Source organism: Lipotes vexillifer, unplaced genomic scaffold (assembly GCF_000442215.2).
Source record: "Lipotes vexillifer unplaced genomic scaffold, Lipotes_vexillifer_v1.1 scaffold584, whole genome shotgun sequence".
Taxonomy (NCBI): domain Eukaryota; kingdom Metazoa; phylum Chordata; class Mammalia; order Artiodactyla; family Lipotidae; genus Lipotes; species Lipotes vexillifer.
This window is the reverse complement of record NW_006783036.1, coordinates 2,255,599-2,274,256: the sequence shown is the minus strand read 5'-3', so window position 1 is coordinate 2,274,256 and position 18,658 is coordinate 2,255,599. Positions and strand designations below refer to the sequence as shown.

Here is an 18,658-nt window from a genome sequence, read left to right as displayed (position 1 = left end):
TGCTTGTACGATTTGAACTATTACTATTGCCTGGTTTTGTGATTTTTTTTTTTTTTTGGACAGGCCACAATTGCTGGTTTGGAAGGATCAGGTGATATCGTGTCTGTTTCCTGCACAGAAAATGAAATATTTTTCTTAAAGGGAGACAGGAACATTATAAGAATTTCAAGCAGGCCTGAAGGACTAGCATCAATAGGTTTGTATTTCTTGTGAAATGTTATAAAATGTATTTGTTACAAAATTTGTTATAAAATGTATGTAATTACAGTTTGTGATGTATAAAGCATACCATTTTTTTGCTCGTTAAATGTAGCTTTTTCGAAATGAGGTGTTCAGAGGGTTTCCTTTGATTCTGAAAAGATGGTTTGTGATACTTTTCTTGAAGGTTACCTGCTTTCAGGCTTACATCAGCCAGGGTCTCACATTTGGTGGAGTTGCTTCTGCGGGTCTGGAGGTCAGGGAGGTTGGGTGAGTAGGAAGGAGAACTTGGCACCCACCTGACTGATCTCCGTCCGACACTCTGAGACAGCCTGTGGGATTGATGCATAAGATTTTAGAACATTTCAGTCTGTCACCTGGGACATGTTTTTTTTACCTTTAACATAGTTCTTCCTTGTAGTATTGATTATTCTCTGTGCTTTTGACTTTTTTTTGGTAATTCATATTTAAGCCCAAATTCTAATGAGCAAAGAACCTTACTCTGTGTTGTCGTGCATGCACACGACCGTGGTACTTTATATATTTGTGCCTGGTGGTCACAACAACAGCTGTGTGGCCCCTGCCCCACTGCCCTTCCCTGCCTTGTCATCACTGAGTTGTGCTCACCATCTTCCAGACTCTGCTAAGCACTTAACATTCACGATCTCGTCCAGTCCTCCGAACAGCCCCATGTGGGAGGGCCCGATGCCCGAGGTGAGGGCAGTGCCCACAGATGCCAGCGCGTCATGGGGCCTCTGAAGTTCACCGGGCAGTTGCACAGGCGTCCTGCCCCCGCCTTTCCCTAACCAGGCCGCCTTCCTCCCTGGGGCTGGAGCGGCCTTGGCCCTTCCTCACTCGCTGTGCCCCTCTCCTGACACTGCTGCCTGGGTCTCCCGGACGAGGCCTGCCCTCCTCGTGTGCTGCCCTCTTCACCCCTCCCCCTCATCATTCAAGACTCGGTCGGTATCGCCGCGCTTTTGATAACTTCTTCCAGTCACCTTAGTTGAGTCAGTCTCTCCTCACTGCGTTCCTGGGGCCCTTTTCCTGCTGCTCCTTGACTTCAGAGTCATTGACTTACCACTTACCTTACGAAAGAATAGATTTTTGATTGCAAGGCTCTCATGACTCACCTTGTGGCCCTAACACAGCACACGGTTTGAAGAAGACCCTAGCATGTTAGTCAGTGGTGTCCTCCTTTCACAGATTAGAAAATTGAGGATTGGGGTAGTACGTGACAAGCCCCAAGTCACCGTCCAGATTTCCGCTTCAGCCACTGTTTCCCCGACCTTGCCAGGTTAGTCCCCGCCCTGTGCCGTGGCTGTGGGCACGCCACTGCTTCCCTCGGGCCTCTTGGCCACAGGGCCATCCTCGGTGTTTCTACTCTGACCAGCGTCAGCTAATGTCTGAGTGACCTCAAGAGAGGCAGCGGAGATCCTGGGCAGGAAGTGGGGCTCCCTCCCTCCAACACGGGAGGGAGCGGCCTGCCTGGGACACGGCTATAGCGTTTGTCTTTTAAATGTTAGAATACGAGGTTTGGCTGCTGGGAGAATATAAAAAACAGCCTCACTTTAGCCAGATATTTAGCCTCAAAAGGACAAAAGTGAAGTACTAGCTGTCGCTGCCCTGGATTTATAACCTCCCAGGAGACGGCGGGGGGAGAGGGTGAATTACCTGTGAAGTCACAGAGGGCAGGTTGCGAACATCATTTCAGGGTCATTTCAGGGTCGTAACTTTCGTAGAAGGGGAGTGAGCTCTACTCTTGAGCCTGTGAGCTGGGGCCCTTAACAGTGTCACCAAGTGGCAGTGCCACTTACAGGGGAGAAGTGACCAGGAGCCACAAGGCCAGTAGACTTCCTGCAGGCATGAAGATGCTCTGTAACTGCACTGCCCACACGTGGCTGCCGAGTACTCGAAATGTGCTGAGTGCAACTGAGGAACTGGATTTTAAGTTTTGTTTCATGTCTATGAATCTGAATTTAAATAGCTACATGGCTGGTGGCTACTGTACTGGACGGTGCAGCTCCAGACCAAGATCTGCCTGTGTAATCTTGTGTGACCTCCTGCGAGTCACTTCCCTGCCCTGCTCATCCCCACTTGTGGCCCCCGGTTGAGGCAGGAATGCCCACCCGTCTGGGTAAGGGCCGTGTCTCCATGCCTAGAACGCGTCTGGCATGCGGTAGGTACTTGGTAACAAAAGGATGGCTGGATGGATCAAAATGGGCCCCCAGTCCTGTGTTGAGGGTCCTGTGGCTGGAACCTCCTGCTGTCGTGTTGAGAGGAGGATGTGTCCATGGAGGTGGGGACAGAGCGCCAGGCCCACCAGCCCACTGCCGGTCCTGCTCTGCTCTCTCTCCTCTTCGCACGTGGACTCCTTTAACGAACTCCTCTGTTTTGAGTTTGCGCTGGTAAAAATTACCTTTCCCTCCTTGAACTTTGAGAATTTTTATTATAGGTACATGTGTGTTTTTCAAAGGCCCCTGGAGGAGTAGTTTTTTGGCTGCACCACGGGGGCCCCGGCGGTGAAAGCACCAAGTCCTAACCACCGCACCACCAGGGAATTCCCTCTAAGCCCTTTTTTCTTCTTTATTATTATTTTTTTTCTAAGCCCTTTTTTAATAGGCATCTCACCTTTATATATTATTTTGTGAGTTGAAGTGAGAAATGCTCTACCTTATGGTAGTCCCTTACTTTGAATTATTTACAAAAGACAGCTGCTGTGAGTTATTTTACTGATTTTGGTACATGCACTTCCTGGAGAACAAAAACCATGTGTTGGAACCTGTTGTACAATTCTTTTAGTTTTGCTGGTTTCTCTGAATTTAGCAGGCTGGTATTTAGGGCTGGCAAACCTTAATCAGAGCACTCCATCTTTCCCTCCAGTAACCATGGTAAAACTGACTCTTCTTTCTCAGTGCGGGACGGTCTGGAGACGTCAGGATGCCCAGAGCAAGTCCATGGGCAGCATGCAGAGAAGCCGCCGGGGGCCACGCCTTCCGAGACGAGGCTCAGAGGCTCTTCCGTGGCCAGCGAGCCCAGAAGCAGGAGCAGCTCGCTCAACTCCACCGACAGCAGCTCCGGGCCGCAGGCGGCTCCCGAGCTGGGCAGGAGCGGCCAGCTCACCTCGAAGAGGTTCAGTGTGATCAGCTCAGAGGACTTCGACCAAGAGCTCATTGTGAAGCCTCTCAAAGTGAAAAAGAAGAAGAGGAGGAAGAAGACAGGTACCGCCCGCGGCAGAGCACACACGACCTCCTTCCGCCCCCCCCCCCCCCCCCCCACCCCACCACTCTAGGTGGTCACAAAGCACCGAGCTGATCTCCCTCTGTTATGTGGCTCCCCCCCCCCCCCCCCCCGTGGCGCCTTCTTCCAAACTCTCTGGGAAGGCTGCTGCTTGCTGAGTGAGCACTGCCCGTTCACCGGAAAGCACAGAAAGCGAATGTCTTTCCTCCTCGAAGGAGTTTTACTGTGAAATATGTATACTTTATACACACACATAAAGCATTAAACTATAATGTAACATACCACCCTGCTTAACAGGTCTGGGTGTTATACTTTTCAATATTTAAGTAAAAATTGCAGTTTATTCATGTACATCATTTATTAGACCAGAGATTCTATAAACCTGTAAGGAAGGTCATGGAAATCTTTAGATGGATCAATTTATGTTTAATGTAGGGTATGTCATCAGATATGGGCTTTTTTTTTTTTCTTTTCTTTTCTTTTTTGTAGGCTGCACTGCATGGCTTGCAGGATCGTAGTTCCCCAACCAGGGATTGAACCTGGGCCCTTGGCAGTGGAAGCGTGGAGTCCTAACCACTGGACCGCCAGGGAATTCCCAGATATGGGATTTAACACTGAGTTTTAAAAAATTTTTTACTTCTTGGTGCTTGTTGAGCCTCTCTAGCTAAAGATCACTGCGATATTGAAGGAAAATGTTATCAGATCCCTTAGCATTTTAATAATTAAAAGAAATTGGTCTGTGATCCATTTGTTCCTTTGTTTTTCTTAGTTAACATTTCTTGAAGGAGGCCTCAGAGCCCATCAGTGTGTACAATATTTGGATCCATTTAAAACATCCCTGCATTGGGATAATTTGTACTTAGGAGATTTATTCTTCACCATTTAGATATCCTTCATTTAAAATGCTTTTATCTTAAGCCAAAATTTTTTTAGCTGGTGTCTGACTAGATTCATACCTAATCTTAAACGTTCTTCTTTTAAACAGAAGGTGGAAGCGGGACTACCTGCCCCAGTTCCCTTGAATCGACTCCCTGCTGGGAGTGTCCTGGTGATAGCCCCCAGTCCTTGAACACAGACCTGCTGTCCACGACCTCGAGTTTGGGCAGCATCGTGGATCAGTCCAGCACAGGGTCTCCTGACCAGGACTGCGGTCTCAGTGGTGCGGCCAACAGTGTCCTGCCAGAATGTAGCGACCCCGAAACGTTTAGTGTCTTGGAGGTGCCCTTCCCCGCCCCTGACTCACTGACTGAAGAAGGTGACGGAAGAACCGAAATCCCACTACGTGCCGGCGCAGGCGAGACGCAGCTGCCTGGCAGGGTGGTGAGTTCACCCTGGCATCCGAGGGAGGACGCGGAAGGGAGTGATGACATCGCGGAGCTCGAAGAGGAGCCCTGTCCCATGAGCGGTGGGCCAAGGAGCACACAGTCACCCTGCCGAGGGCGGGGCAGCTCAGCGGAGGCCCGGGAGGTGGGGGGCATGGAGCCTGCTGAGCCCCAGAGCACTTTTCCGGAGGCCCCCCTCCAGGGCTCCCCCCCGGTGCCTTCCAGCCTCAGCTGGACTCCCAGTGCTGAGCGGTGGCTTCCAGGGACCAGAGCTGAGGAGCCCAGTGAAGAGCAGGGCTTCCGGAGGCACCTGGGGGCCCCAGGCCACCTCGGCTCGAGTACCCGGCACGCTGCTGCTGACGATGACACAGGCCAGAAAGCAATGGCTGCTTCCGAATGTGACTTGGGGAGTGCAGGAGGACGACGGCCTCGCTGGGTCTCTGCCTCGGTGGCCAGCGCCCGCGAGCAGCCCTCACGGGACCATGCGTTGACGTCCAGTGACGAGGAGGACATCTATGCCCACGGGCTGCCCTCTTCATCCTCGGAGACAAGCGTGACCGAGCTGGCAGGGAGCCGCTCCCTGCAGGACCTGCACCCGCCGGGCACAGACGAGCCCGGGCTGCTGAAGTCAGAGGAGGTATGTGCGCTCCTTTCTTAAGGGAAATCATTGCGAACTGATTATATGTTTCTGTTTATGCAAAGAAATTATATTCCTACTGTAAAACCCGTATGCCAGAGGTGTTTGGAAGTCTGCCTTTGGGGGATTTCCAGCGCAGGGATCTAGAATGGCCTGGACTCCTGCTGACCTGTCACCCCTGCTCAGTTACCCACTTTACCAACAAAAGCAGCCTCTCCTCCTTGATTCCGGCGGGGCCAGCCCAGCACGGGCAGCTAGTGCTAGTCATCCCAGAGGACAGCTGGATTGGCCTGGGGGCCGCTCCCAGAAACCAGTGGCGAGAGGCCCGTCCACTTGTGGAGGGGAAGGCGCTGCCCCTCAGACATGCGTCTCGAGGAGCCGTGTCTCCCTGACCTCCAGACAGCGGTGCCAGGGCTCCCCTGCAGGCCTGTACAGAAACCAGGTTTCAAGTGTCTAGTTTCCTGGGTCAGGTTCTACCTAGCCTGTGCAATTAAAAGACGATTATTAGCTATTCTTGGTCATTTTATATAAAAAAGTGGCTTTTAAAAAGTGCTTGTTTTCCTTAGCAAGTAATTATTATTTAGATATATTTGGTTTCAAAATTAACTGTGTATTGTAACCCTTTCTGCTAAGTGGATGTGAGGTGTGGGTTATGCGTGTGAACTTACAGCCACGTGTGCTTTTCCCAGATGTGCCTCTGGATTCTCTCCGTCGTAATGATGTGTGACATTGGGGCAGCTCTCACCATGTGCCAGGTGCCATGCTAAGCACTTTACAGGTTTACCTCATATACTTATCTAAAAACAAAACCCACAAACTAGGTGCTCCCGTTTCACAGGAGGAAGTGGAGACTCAGACAGTTAAATGGCTTTCACCAGGTCATATGGCAAGTGGGGCCAGGGCCCTCTCTCTCAAACCTCTGTGCTGTCTGCCCTACCTCGAAAGTGAAATGTCCTGCTTATTTGTTTTAAGACAGAATGCCCTTTCACTCAGTCTTCCGCGCATTCACCCTTTCGTGAGTGCCTTCGGCTGCCAGACTCTGCGTCGGGCGCTGGGGACACTGCAGTGCCCGTGACAGGCAGTCGTGGATCTCAAGAGTCCTGGACACGTGTGCAGATCCTCCCAGTTGAGTGGAACTCGGGCGATGGTGATGAGCAAAGTGCAGGAGGGGCGCGGCGCCCACCAGCCATGGCAAGAGCCAAGCAGCTGAGCCGAGGGCGTGGGCAGTTGGCATTCTAGACCAGAACTTTAGAAAAGTCCTAGGTGAGAGGGCACCTGGTACTTTGAGGACCTCCCCCAGCCTTCACCGTTCCCCCCCTCGTCCCCCTCCAGAGAGCTGGAAAGCCACATTTTGTTGCGTTGGGGGGTGGGTAAGGCGTGTCCTGGTGAGCCAGGGCCAGATCGAGAGGGGTTGGGTGCCATACTCTGTGAAGCAGTGAACGTCCATGTGTGGGTGATTGTGCAAATACGTGGGTTTCTTTTGCAGTTTTGGAAAGCTGTTAAAGTACACACTTTATTTAGCTTTGATTTTTAAAAGAACCATAACATCTAAACCTTAGTCTACAAGATTCAGTCAGGCAGTGTCTTGGCCAGATTTCCATCAACCACATGATGTGCCATGTGTCCAATGATTGGATCAGCGCTTAAAACAGTATGGTGAAAAAACAAAGATAGTGGTAGTGCCATTTCTCCTAACACATCTGTAATGATTAGCTGTACAAAAAATCAATTTGCATACAAGTGGGAAGTGAGGTATCCCTGTAGAATAAAACCAGATCCTTTGAATGTAAGCACTAGGTGAGGGAAGAGGTTGTAGTATCTGTGACAGACTGTTTTCCAGGAACGTTATGGGGTCAGCTGCAGTGGGACAGCTGCTCCCACTTCACAATGTTTCTGTTAGAGCTGGTCGAGAGATAGAGGGCCGACTTAAGTGATTGCACACTTTTCTTATTGACGACAGTACGACACATGCAGCTGTGTCCTCTGCCGCAGAACTCAGCAGGCTCTGTCCTTGTTAGTTTGCAGAAAGCTGGATGGGTTACTCCGGGCCGGGCTACAGCATTCTCAGCTTGGCGGTCTCCGAGAAGTACATTTGGTGCCTGGACTACAAAGGCGGCCTGTTCTGCAGCGCGTTGCCGGGCGCTGGGCTGCGCTGGCAGAAGTTTGAAGATGCCGTCCAGCAGGTGGCAGTCTCGCCCTCAGGTTCGCCTCCCAGCTCCCTGCTTCTTGCCCCAGGTGTAGAGGCCCGAGCACACAGGGACCAGTCCATTTAGCAGACTTGCCTTTTCCCCGCAGGTTTGAGGGGTTTTCTCCAAAGAACGCAGATTGCTGCATTTGACATCAACTGAAAATAGTGTAACTGCAGTTCAGTTTTTGGTTATTAATTGCAGTGGTAACACATGAACATGTTTTGTAAGTTATACAAATAGCTTGCATTTTTGAGTTTTTTTTTTTAAAAAAATTAACATACAAATGCCTTATAAAAATAAATCTGTTTCTATTTCTTAGTGTTGTTGTTTTAAAACTTACTTATTTATTTATTTTTGGCTACGTTGGGTCTTCTTTGCAGTGCGCGGGCTTCTTGCAATGGCTTCTCTTGTTGGGGAGCACGGGCTCTAGGTGCGCGGGCCTCAGTAGTTGTGGCATGTGGGCTCAGTAGTTGTGGCTCGTGCGCTCTAGAGCACAGGCTTAGTAGTTGTGGCGCACAGGCTTAGTTGCTCCGCGGCATGTGGGATCTTCCAGGGCTAGGGCTCGAACCCGTGTCCCCTGCACTGGCAGGCGGATTCTGAACCACTGCGCCACCAGGGAAGTCCCTTAGTGTTGCTTTAAAGCAACTGAACTAATGAAGATGGGCCCGTGGTTGTGTTGGATAAGTTTGGATCGTTTGGTTTCTTTCTTAGAAAGTATTCTGTATTGAGCTATATATATGCTTTGAGTGAATAATCTACTCCTTGACTGTGAAAAGAAAATGCCTTCCTTCCTTCATGCCATGATCAGGCCATTTTCAGTGAGCTAGAGCAGACGCTTCCTGGATGAGGTTCTACCCCCTCATCTATACAGAATAATTTGCTTGTTTGTCACAGTGTTGGCCGCTTTACCTATTTGGGGGATGGCGAGTGGAACAGAAGTGTGTATGTGTATCGTAGCTGGTTTACTGTTAGGACGTTGGAATGCAAGGCAGACAACACTGAGCCTGTGACCTCCCCTCGTCCTCTGTGCTTTGAGATGAATTTCCTCTAACTCTCCTGCTCTTTGTCACTACGTAAAATACCAGTTTGTTCGGGGTTGTTTTGTTCTCTCTCTTTATCTCTTTGAAAAATATTTTTCCTTAGAGACTAAGATAATAGCCTGTCCCATTAGCTGGCTTTATATAATTATGGGTTTTAATTCTTTTCCTCTCATTTACCTTTGGGTCCATCTCCCCAGCCATTTATAAACTTTGGTTTTTTCCTGATTATATGAATTCTGTGTGTTTCCAAACCATTCAGTCTCACGCTACTCTAGCAGGAGCTCTGTCTCCACCAGGGTTGATGCTGTGGCTGAGCGGTCCTGCAGGGCCCTGTCCAGCGTGGGCACCCCGGGGGCCGCGGGCTTGACCGCCGCCTCGCTTCCCACACCTCCCTCGGCACCTCGTGCCAGACCCTCTAGTCCAGCCCTCTGTGCTCTTGTTGACTCTGATGGTTTCTTAGACGCCACCTGCATCTCCATAGACCACCTTCCTGTCTGCCCTTCTCCTTCCCTCCCCTTCTTCTATGTATCACAGTCCCTTTCTGAGTGAAAAAAGGGACAGCCCAGTTCAAGTGCTTCCTTTCCATCTGCACCTTATCCATTTGGCTGGTCCAGAATTGACCCACTCCCTTTGAATCCCTGTAGGACTTTCAGACTTTCTCAGGACACTAACTGTGCCTCCCGAAGGTCGTTTAGGGCCCTCACCTGGCACACCTAGCAGTGCTGGTGGTGCCTCTCTGCCATGTGATGAGTGCCTCTGATGTGCCAGCTCTGTGTGCTGTGTCCTTGATATAGCCTCACCTGCAGCCTTCCTAGCAGCCTGTACGGGGCAGACGATCCCATTTCACAGATGAGGAAATGAGGCTTGGAGACATGACCCCCAAGCCACACGGTGGGGGGTGGTGGCAGGGGTTCAGACCTTGGCGCCACAGGCTCTTTTCCCATTCCGGGTAGAAGCAAAGGGGGTGCGTGTTGTAGAAATCTCTCTTCCCCACAGCACCCAGAATGGACTTTTGGGGGTGAAAATTCTCAGTATTTATTGGACAGTGAATATAATTTTTATTTCCACAGGAGCCCTTCTCTGGAAGATTGAACAGAAATCTAACCGAGCCTTTGCTTGTGGAAAAGTGACCATCAAGGGGAAGCGTCACTGGTACGAAGCTCTGCCCCAGGCGGTGTTTGTGGCCCTGAGCGATGACACGGCCTGGATCATCAGGACAAATGGGGACCTGTACCTACAGACAGGTAGCTGCAGCCGGCACCCCAGCACCCGTGGGATCTGGTGTGATTGCGCTTTGGTAGCGATGTGCTTAGAGACAGTGACCAAGAAGTTAGAAGTCAATTTAAATGAAAACACTTCTGGAAGGAGAGTATTTGCTGTTGGAATCTATTAGCAGTTTTCTGCTACTGACTCACATTCAACCCAGGACAAATTTAGGGCAGGAATTAATAGAATTATTTAGCGAGGCACAGAAACAGAATCTTACTCTCCTTACGGCTCACCGTTGCGTATCCCTTATCCTGCAATATCAGATCTGAAGAGGAAAGAATAACAGAGAAATGGCATTAGAATCATTTTTCCCTTTAACTTATGGCTGGATTTTTTCAGCCAGGTCAAAGCCCTGCTTCTATACGCTTATTTACACATGGGTCAGGAAAAAACAATGAGAAATAATTTGCTCTAAATAGCAGTTTATCTCATCCTGGGAAACTGCCCTGAGAGTGGGGACCTTTAGCAGCTGGAAGAGACACAGTGGGACTTGTTTTTTAAAAATAAACTGTAATGAGAGTCAGTGTTTACGTTTTGTCAGCAAAATGAGATATGGGTTTCCAAAAGCAATGTGATTCACCAGTACCTGGAAACGATTATGGGGCAGGAGCTCTTTTTTGGATGTCAAGAGGCCATAATAGATTTATGTAAATATCAGTCTTTTAACCATTTAATATTGCTGATTCCAAGAAAAGGTTTATTTTTTTAATAGATTTATTTAATTAATTAATTTATTTATTGGCTGCATTGGGTCTTCATTGCTGTGCACAGGTTTTCTCTAGTTGTGGCGAGTAGGGTCTACTCTTGGTTGGGATGTGAGGGCTTCTCATTGTTGCAGAGTACAGGCTCTAGGCGTGCAGGCTTCAGTAGTTGTGGCTCATGGGCTCTAGAGCGCAGGCTCAGTAGTTGCGGCACACGGGCTTAGTTGCTCCGTGGCATGTGGGATCTTCCCGGACCAGGGCTCGAACCCGTGTCCCCTGTGTTGGCAGGTGGATTCTTAACCACTGCACCACCAGGGAACCCCCCCAAGAGAAGGTTTTAATCTCTGTTATGAACTGTCAGCCAGGGACGATTCTCTGAGATTTTTTTTTTAACATCTTTTATTAGAGTATAATTGCTTTACAATGGTGTGTTAATTTCTGCTTTATAACAAAGTGACTCAGCTACACATATACATACGTCCCCATATCTCCTCCCTCTTGTGTCTCCCTCCCACCCTCCCTATCCCACCCCTATAGGTGGTCACCAAGCACTGAGCTGATCTCCCTGTGCTATGCGGCTGCTTCCCACTAGCTATCTGTTTTACATTTGGTAGCGTATATATATCCATGCCACTCTCTCACTTCGTCCCAGCTTACGCTTCCCCCTCCCCACATCCTCAGGTCCATTCTCTATGTCTGCGTCTTTATTCCTGTCTTGCCCCTAGGTTCTTCAGAACCTTTTGTTTTTTTTTTAGATTACGTATGTATGTGTTAGCATATGGTATTTGTTTTTCTCCTTCTGACTTCACTCTGTATGACAGATTCTAGGTCCATCCACCTTACTACAAATAACTCAGTTTTGTTTTCTTATGGCTGAGTAATATTCCATTGTATATATGTGCCACATCTTCTTTATCCATTCATCTGTTGATGGACACTTAGGTTGCTTCCGTGTCCTGGCTATTGTAAATAGAGCTGCAGTGAACATTGTGGTACATGACTCTTTTTGAATTATGGTTTTCTCAGTGTATATGCCCAGTAGTGGGATTGCTGGGTCATATGGTGTTCTTTCAGATGTACAGATAGTTCTATTTTTAGTTTTTTAAGGAACCTCTATACTGTTCTCCATAGTGGCTGTATCAATTTACATTCCCACCAACAGTGCAGGAGGGTTCCTTTTTCTCTACACCCTCTCCAGCATTTATTGTTTGTAGATTTTTTGATGATGGCCATTCTGACTGGTATGAGGTGATACCTCATTGTAGTTTTGATTTGCATTTCTCTAATGATTAGTTATGTTGAGCATCCTTTCATGTGTTTGTTGGCAGTCTGTATATCTTACTTGGAGAAATGTCTGTTTAGGTCTTCTGCCCATTTTTGGATTGGGTTGTTTGTTTTTTTGGTATTGAGCTTCATGGGCTGCTTGTAGATTTTGGAGATTAATCCTTTGTCAGTTGCTTTGTTTGCAAATATTCGATTCTCTGAGATTGAAAGCCCTTGAACATCTGGGTTGCTCTCAGATGTGGGAGAGCCGGCATCCTAGCAGCTCCTGCTTGAGCCCAGAGGGCAGCCTGGCCAGCTCTGGGCCACATGCCGGCCCTGGTCTCTCCAGCCTGGTTCCTGTGTCTCCCTTGAAAGTGAAAAATAGCTGGAAAAGCATACGCATATCCAACTTCCAGTGGCATCTGAGTTTCGTTCCTGCTGGGGAAACGGGGTGCTTCTGGCCTGGGGGTGAGGAGGGCCTTAGGAGTCACCTGGGCAGTAGTTGCAGACAAGCTCAAACCACCCAGAGCTACTGGGTTAGAGTCTCCAGGGTTGTCCTGAAGGTTTGCAGTGTAAGAAGTCCAGGAGGTGATTCCTGCCTAGCTGAGTTTGAGGAAATGCAGCCCAAGGGCTGTGATACCGTAGGGTGCTGTTGTGATCCGGCAGGGAGCATGCTGAGTTCCGAGCCCTGATTGCAGGCTGAGGCTGCGGAATAATACGGGGCTTTAGGTAACAGCTGTTGTGCCAGATCCCTTACGAGTGGCCTTGAAGCTCATTAGACAGAGGTTGCAAACAGGCAGGGGAAGAGCCCTGGATGGGGAGTCAGGGACCCTGAGCTCTGGCCCTCACCTTCCATCTAGGAAATTCGGGGTTTTCATTTTGGTAGTGGAAACACCGCGTACCACATACAAAGCAGGCGGAGGGGAACCACCCTGTTGGAGGTGCTCTGCAGAGGATGCCTGGAGCCCTCAGATCCCTGTGGGTCCAGTGGCAGCTGAGGCTCCGAGGGGCATGGCCACAGAAGACGTCCCTTGGTACTGGCTCCTCTCGGCCTGGGCCCTCCTGGCTCCGGAGCTGGCTGCTCTCCTGCACTGGGCTTTCACATTCTTTTGGAACATTTTTAGCTACTTTGGGACACCAGAGGATTCGGAATTGTTATTCCTCCAGTTTTCAAAGAGCATCTGAAAACAGTTCAGATGGATATTACATTTAAGCACAATCTAACTATTTTATGTTGACTAGACCTTGAGAAGAGAAAGTACTTATTATGAAAGGATATAGCAAAATACCAAAAAAGAAAAATAAGCAAACAGAACGAAAATGAGGTGTGAAGTCCTGATTGTGTGTCTTGGGGCTTCCTGCCCTTCTCCCCGGCAGGTCTCAGCGTGGATCGCCCCTGTGCCAGGGCCGCAAAGGTTGACTGTCCATACCCACTGTCCCAGGTCGCAGCCCGAAACAGCGTGGTGTGGGCACTGACGGAGCAGAGGGTCCTCCTGTACCGGGAGGGTGTAAGCAGCTTCTGTCCCGAAGGGGAGCGCTGGAAATGTGACATCGTCAGGTATCGGGGGAGGAGCAGACACATTTTCAGCGTCCTGTTTGTCCCACTGTCTGTTCTTTGTCGACTTGACTCTTCTTAAGGGACCCATGTGAGCCTCTCCTGGGCAGAGCTGGTTCCCTGAAAGTTTCCAAGGTCGTGGTGTTCTCTGGGATTGCCAGAGCCAATTTCAGCAGCCTGACCTTGAAGACACTCTGTGCCTCCTTCTGACTGGCAGACTGGACATTGGGTCAGAGCTCAGTTTTAAAAACGTTACTGCCCTCATGTGTAATCTCAAGCCCCACACTGTCACGAGTCTCTTGTGATGGTCTTTCTAGAGAACTGCCCAGTGTCAGATAGTTTCTGTTTAGAGTCTCAGATGACTTAGGGCCAAATATTTTTCTTTATTATCCTCCCAGTCAGTTGAAATTAATCTCTCAATTGCAATTTATTTGGTTACTTTCTACCAGTCAAAATTTTAATTAAAGAGTTACTGTCAGATCATGTTGCTGGTGTGAAATTATCAGTAGTCTTTAGAAAAATTAGATTAGGATATTCTCGGTTTGAATTGAGCAACCCAGTAAACTTGAGTGAGCACCTGTTGTGAGCACTGAGTGAGCATGACTCTGCCCAGCCCTCGAAGAGCTCCCCATCTGGGGCAACCAACGCCAGTTAGTGTAGATGGTCCTGAGCTGGAGAGGGATGCGCAGCACCGAGGACGCCTCGGCTCCCCCTGCAGAGGTCAGGCAGGCACCGTGCAGAGTGGACCCGCAGCTCAGCCTCGAAGCTGGCTGGGGCGTCACCGGCTGGGTGAGAGGAGGGCATTGCCCGCAGAGTGGGCAGCGTCTGCCAGGCTGCAGCTGCCCAACACAGCCTGGCACGCTGCGGAGTTTCTGTTCGCTTAATTGGTGAAGGCAGGGGTGGGGAGATGGGCCACTCGGGGCCTGAGATCCCTCATGAGCCTGCTCTCTTCTTCCCTGGGTTAGTTTCCCTTAAGAGCTCCCCCTACCGTTCTGGGCCTTCAGGGATTCTTCAGACGCCCCCTCGCTTCGGAACAGTATATATCGCACAGTCGTTTAAGTCGAAACTTAAGCTTCCTTCCTCGGAACTCGTCTCTTGTCCCACACTGAGCCCTCCAGGACGCTTGATGCCGGCATCCTAGACACACTGGGGGCCATGAATGTGGGTGCTGACTCCATGCTCTCTTCCTCTTTTCCAGTGAAAGGCAGGCTTTGGAACCTGTCTGTATCACTCTCGGGGACCAACAGACCCTGTGGGCCCTGGACATCCGAGGACACCTGTGGTTCAGAACAGGCGTCGTTTCCAAGAAGCCCCAAGGGGATGACGACCACTGGTGGCAAGTAGGTGTTGAGCTCTCGGGCCACGTGCCTGGGCGCCTCCCTGAGTCGGGGGCTATGCTCTCCCTCTTACAACCCCTCTCTTTTCCCTAAAGAGATTGGGGGCTTGGAGTAAATAAACAGTGTTCACTTTTACTATTGGATGAGTTAGACTTTGCTGTATTTGGGCACACTAGAAATATCAGGGCACAGCAAGGCTCTACTGTATTCAATATCCTATGATGAACCATATGGAAAAGAATATTAAAAGGAAAAGGATGTCTACATATGTGTACCTGCATCCCTTTGCTGTACAGCAGTAACCAACACAGCATATTGCAAATCAACTGCACTTCAATTTAAAAAAAAAGAATTATCAGGGATTTCATCACAGGACGTAACTTGTGAAGCTCTCTTTGCTTAAATATGTAGGCTTTGTTTGTTTATTGATTTTTTAATTTTGGTGTTATTTAGAAATTTGTCATTATATGCCAAATAAATCCATTGATAGCCATTTGAAGACTTAGATAATAATAATGATTAATTCTGGAGGAATGTACTAAGAAGAAGAGAGATTAGACAATAGATGTGAAAAACCCAACCCACAATTACAGTTCACCGTCTCTGCTTGTACAAAAGGCCTCGTAAGTAAATGGTATTTCAACACAGGGGAATTTTCCCACGTGCCCCCAGAAAAGTAAACACTTTGGGAAATAGTAAGGTAGGGGCTTCCCTGGTGGCACAGTGGTTAAGAATCCACCTGCCAATACAGGGGACATGGGTTCGAGCCCTGGTCCAGGAAGATCCCACATGCTGCCGAACAACTAAGCCCATGCGCCACAACTACTGAGCCTGTACTCTAGAACCTGCGACCCACAACTACTGAAGCCCGCACGCCTAGAGCCCGTGTTCCACAACAAGAGAAGCCACTGCAGTGAGAAGCCCGTGCACCACAACCAAGAGTAGCCCTTTGCAGCCAGTTAAGCCGACTGTGCTCTTTTCCCCATGGGGGCCCGGTGCGCAATGGCTGCAAACAGCAGCCTCCTCGGTAGTGTATGCAGCCTGTTGCCTGTATGGGTTGCCCTAAGGGACCTTGGAGACAGCCCTTTCCAGTGGACATTAATGACTGCCATACTGTCCCCAATCTAGGCTCCAGACAGGTATGCATGGTGCCTTTGGAAAGCCCCAGGGCACAGTGGCCAGGGTCCACATTGGCCAGGTCATAATGTCCATCCGTACCAAGCTGCAGAACAAGGAGCATGTGATTGAGGCCCTCCGCAGGGCCAAGTTCAAGTACCCTGGCCGCCAGAAGATCCACATCTCCAAGAAGTGGGGATTTACTAAGTTTAATGCAGATGAATTTGAAAACATGGTGGCAGAAAAGTGGCTCATCCCATATGGCTGTGGGGTCAAGTACATCCCTAATTGTGGTCCCCTGGACAAGTGGCGGGCCCTGCACTCATGAGAGGCTTGGCGCTGCCCCCTCCCTACCCACGCCCACCAATAAACCCTACAAAAAAAAAAAAAGAGTAGCCCTGCTCGCGGCAACTAGAGAAAACCCGCGCGCAACAACGAAGACCCAATGCAGCCGAAAAATAAATAAAATAAACAAAAAGAAATTAAAAAAAAAAAAGAAAGAAGTAGTAAGGTATAATCAAGCTAACTTTTTCCCTTTTGGTACCATTCAGTGTAAACGTAGCGCCCGTGGTTCCCCAGCGTGGCAGGTAAGGCTCTGCTGGCATCGGCGGCTGTGGGGTACACAGCAGCTCTTGAGTGTTCTGTCTCCATTGATTGGTTCAGGTGTTATTGTCGCCTTAGACTTGCCTCATCGAGGGCAGGTCTTCCAGTGGCTGCTCTCAGGTCTTTCTGATGAGGATGTGGAAAAGTAAGTTGTGTTTGCTCTTTGATGAGTATGTGTGTATATACACAGTCTCTAATTTAATATGCCAGGTACTATTTGAAAAGTTATACAATTGATTCAAAAGTATCCTCCCTGTATTTGTAACCATATTATATGGTTTTATACACACACACACACACACACACACACTCAAGTGTAGCGTATGTACTAAATTCTGTCTTTAAGTAGCCTAAAGAAAACTAGTTATCATTTTATCATAATGTTCAGAACATTGTCTTCAGAGAAATTTGACAGAATCATCTCTGAGGTGTTTGGAAACAGAGTTATTTTATTTACTATAAGATTGATTTCTCTGTAGTGCTAGAGCCAGCATTATGTTTGGCTGTTAAGCCTTTCTTTTCTTTTTGTTAATTTGCATCCTGCTTATCTGCCAGTGCTGGGTGCTGGGACTGAGCCTGTCACAGACTTTCTGTGTGGCCTGGCGTCATACACCCCGAGGAAGGGCAGAGCTCCCCCGGCCATCACACAGCAGCGTGGCACTGGTCCCCAGGTACCTGCACAGCGTCCTGTGGGCTCTGATGGAGTCCGCCTAGCCAGGCTGGCACGTGCTCTGCTCTTCAAGAGAAGCAGGACCGCGGGCTCCGCAGCAGGGCCTTGGGGTTGACGTGCTGACACCGTTTGCTTAAGCCTCAGTGCAGGCAGAAGCTCACAGTCAGTATGAGCCCTTTCACAGAAAAGAAGGGCCACATTGCACATGTACTACAGTGCTGGGTTTTATGATAGTTTCCTTTCTGTGTGTTTTATTATACGTTACGTTCCCTATCCTAAGTGGTGTCACTTTCACTTAGCACTTCGCTGTGCGTGACCTGGGAGTGTGGCCTGCACGAGGCTGTCCTAGGCGTAGGGCGGTGACGTTCTCTGTAACCCAACCCGGCAGGGCAGAAGTACGTGGAAAGTCACGCAGAGCCAGAGAGCTTTCTAACAGCCAGAGCTGGCCGGCAAGGGAGAGGGTTCCTTAGAGGGCAGCACCCTGGAGAAAGATCTCTTGCAGGAATGTGAGAGAAGCGTGTCTCGAATCCGAGCCCAGGTGCATTCTGCACGTCCAGGACAGGTCCTGTCTGTGCTATTGTTCTGGCATGATTATTAACAGTCCCAGTTAGGTCATGAATTGCTTCATCACCCTACTTACACTATCTTTTTAAGCCTGTATTATGATCCTAAGTATTGTACACTTGTCCATTAGAAATTCCTAAATTTTAAAAACAAAATAATCCTTTCTCACTGATTAGAATAAAAGACTTATAGGGTGTGAGGTGGTGATAATCATAAAAATAATACATGCTCTTTGTAACAGGTCCATGTAATAGAAAAGTGTATAAAATAAAAGGTGAACATTTTCTTACATCCCTCTGAGTCCACCCCTCGGAAGTAATCACAGTCAGCAGTGGGGGCTGTCCTGCCACACTCCTCCAGTCCTCACACAAATGTGCACGTGGGTATCTGGGTGTTTGACGGGTGGGGTTGGGCCCTTACCTCTCAGGCAGTGAGCATACAGAAGGCACTTGTAGCTGTGCTGAGAGCAGGGTGTCTGCCCGTCTCCCCTCCAGGCGAGCATCACAGACTACGTGGTGTTTGACCAGTGCAGCTTGTTCCAGACCATAATCCATGCCACACACTCGGTGGCCACAGCGGCCCAGGTGCCTGTTGAGAAGGTGGCGGATAAACTGCGCATGGCGTTGTGGTCTCAGCAGCTCCAGTGCCAGCCGAGCATTCTAGGGGTCAACAGCAGCGGCGTCTGGATCTCCTCGGGCAAGGATGAAATCCACGTCTCTAGAGGAAGTCTCATCGGTGGGTGAATCACTTCATTTCCACGCCGGCTTGATAGGCAGCTCCTCTTTAGAGGCAGCATTTAAGGAAAAGCTTTATGATCTCAAGTGGAAAAGATAATTTAGTGCCAGTGGTATGAAGTGTCTGGAATGGAGGCATTCCCTCTGCTTTCTATCAGTTCCCTCCTTTTAGTCTGTCATTCCTATGACTTGGATACCAGAGTCTGGATGGTGTGTGATCAGT

General features: G+C 49.2%; 1 protein-coding gene across 1 annotated transcript in view; it reads left to right on the top strand.

Moving 5' to 3' along the window:
- The window catches only part of TECPR2 (tectonin beta-propeller repeat containing 2), an 80,402-nt gene that overhangs the window by 25,614 nt on the left and 36,130 nt on the right, over positions 1-18,658 (top strand). The window contains exons 6-13 of the mRNA XM_007455618.1: positions 64-196; positions 3,111-3,416; positions 4,421-5,394; positions 7,413-7,596; positions 9,694-9,867; positions 13,234-13,414; positions 14,610-14,751; positions 18,196-18,436. Of these exons, the coding sequence (XP_007455680.1) occupies positions 64-196; positions 3,111-3,416; positions 4,421-5,394; positions 7,413-7,596; positions 9,694-9,867; positions 13,234-13,414; positions 14,610-14,751; positions 18,196-18,436 (2,335 nt within the window). The remainder of the gene's footprint in view (positions 1-63; positions 197-3,110; positions 3,417-4,420; positions 5,395-7,412; positions 7,597-9,693; positions 9,868-13,233; positions 13,415-14,609; positions 14,752-18,195; positions 18,437-18,658) is intronic.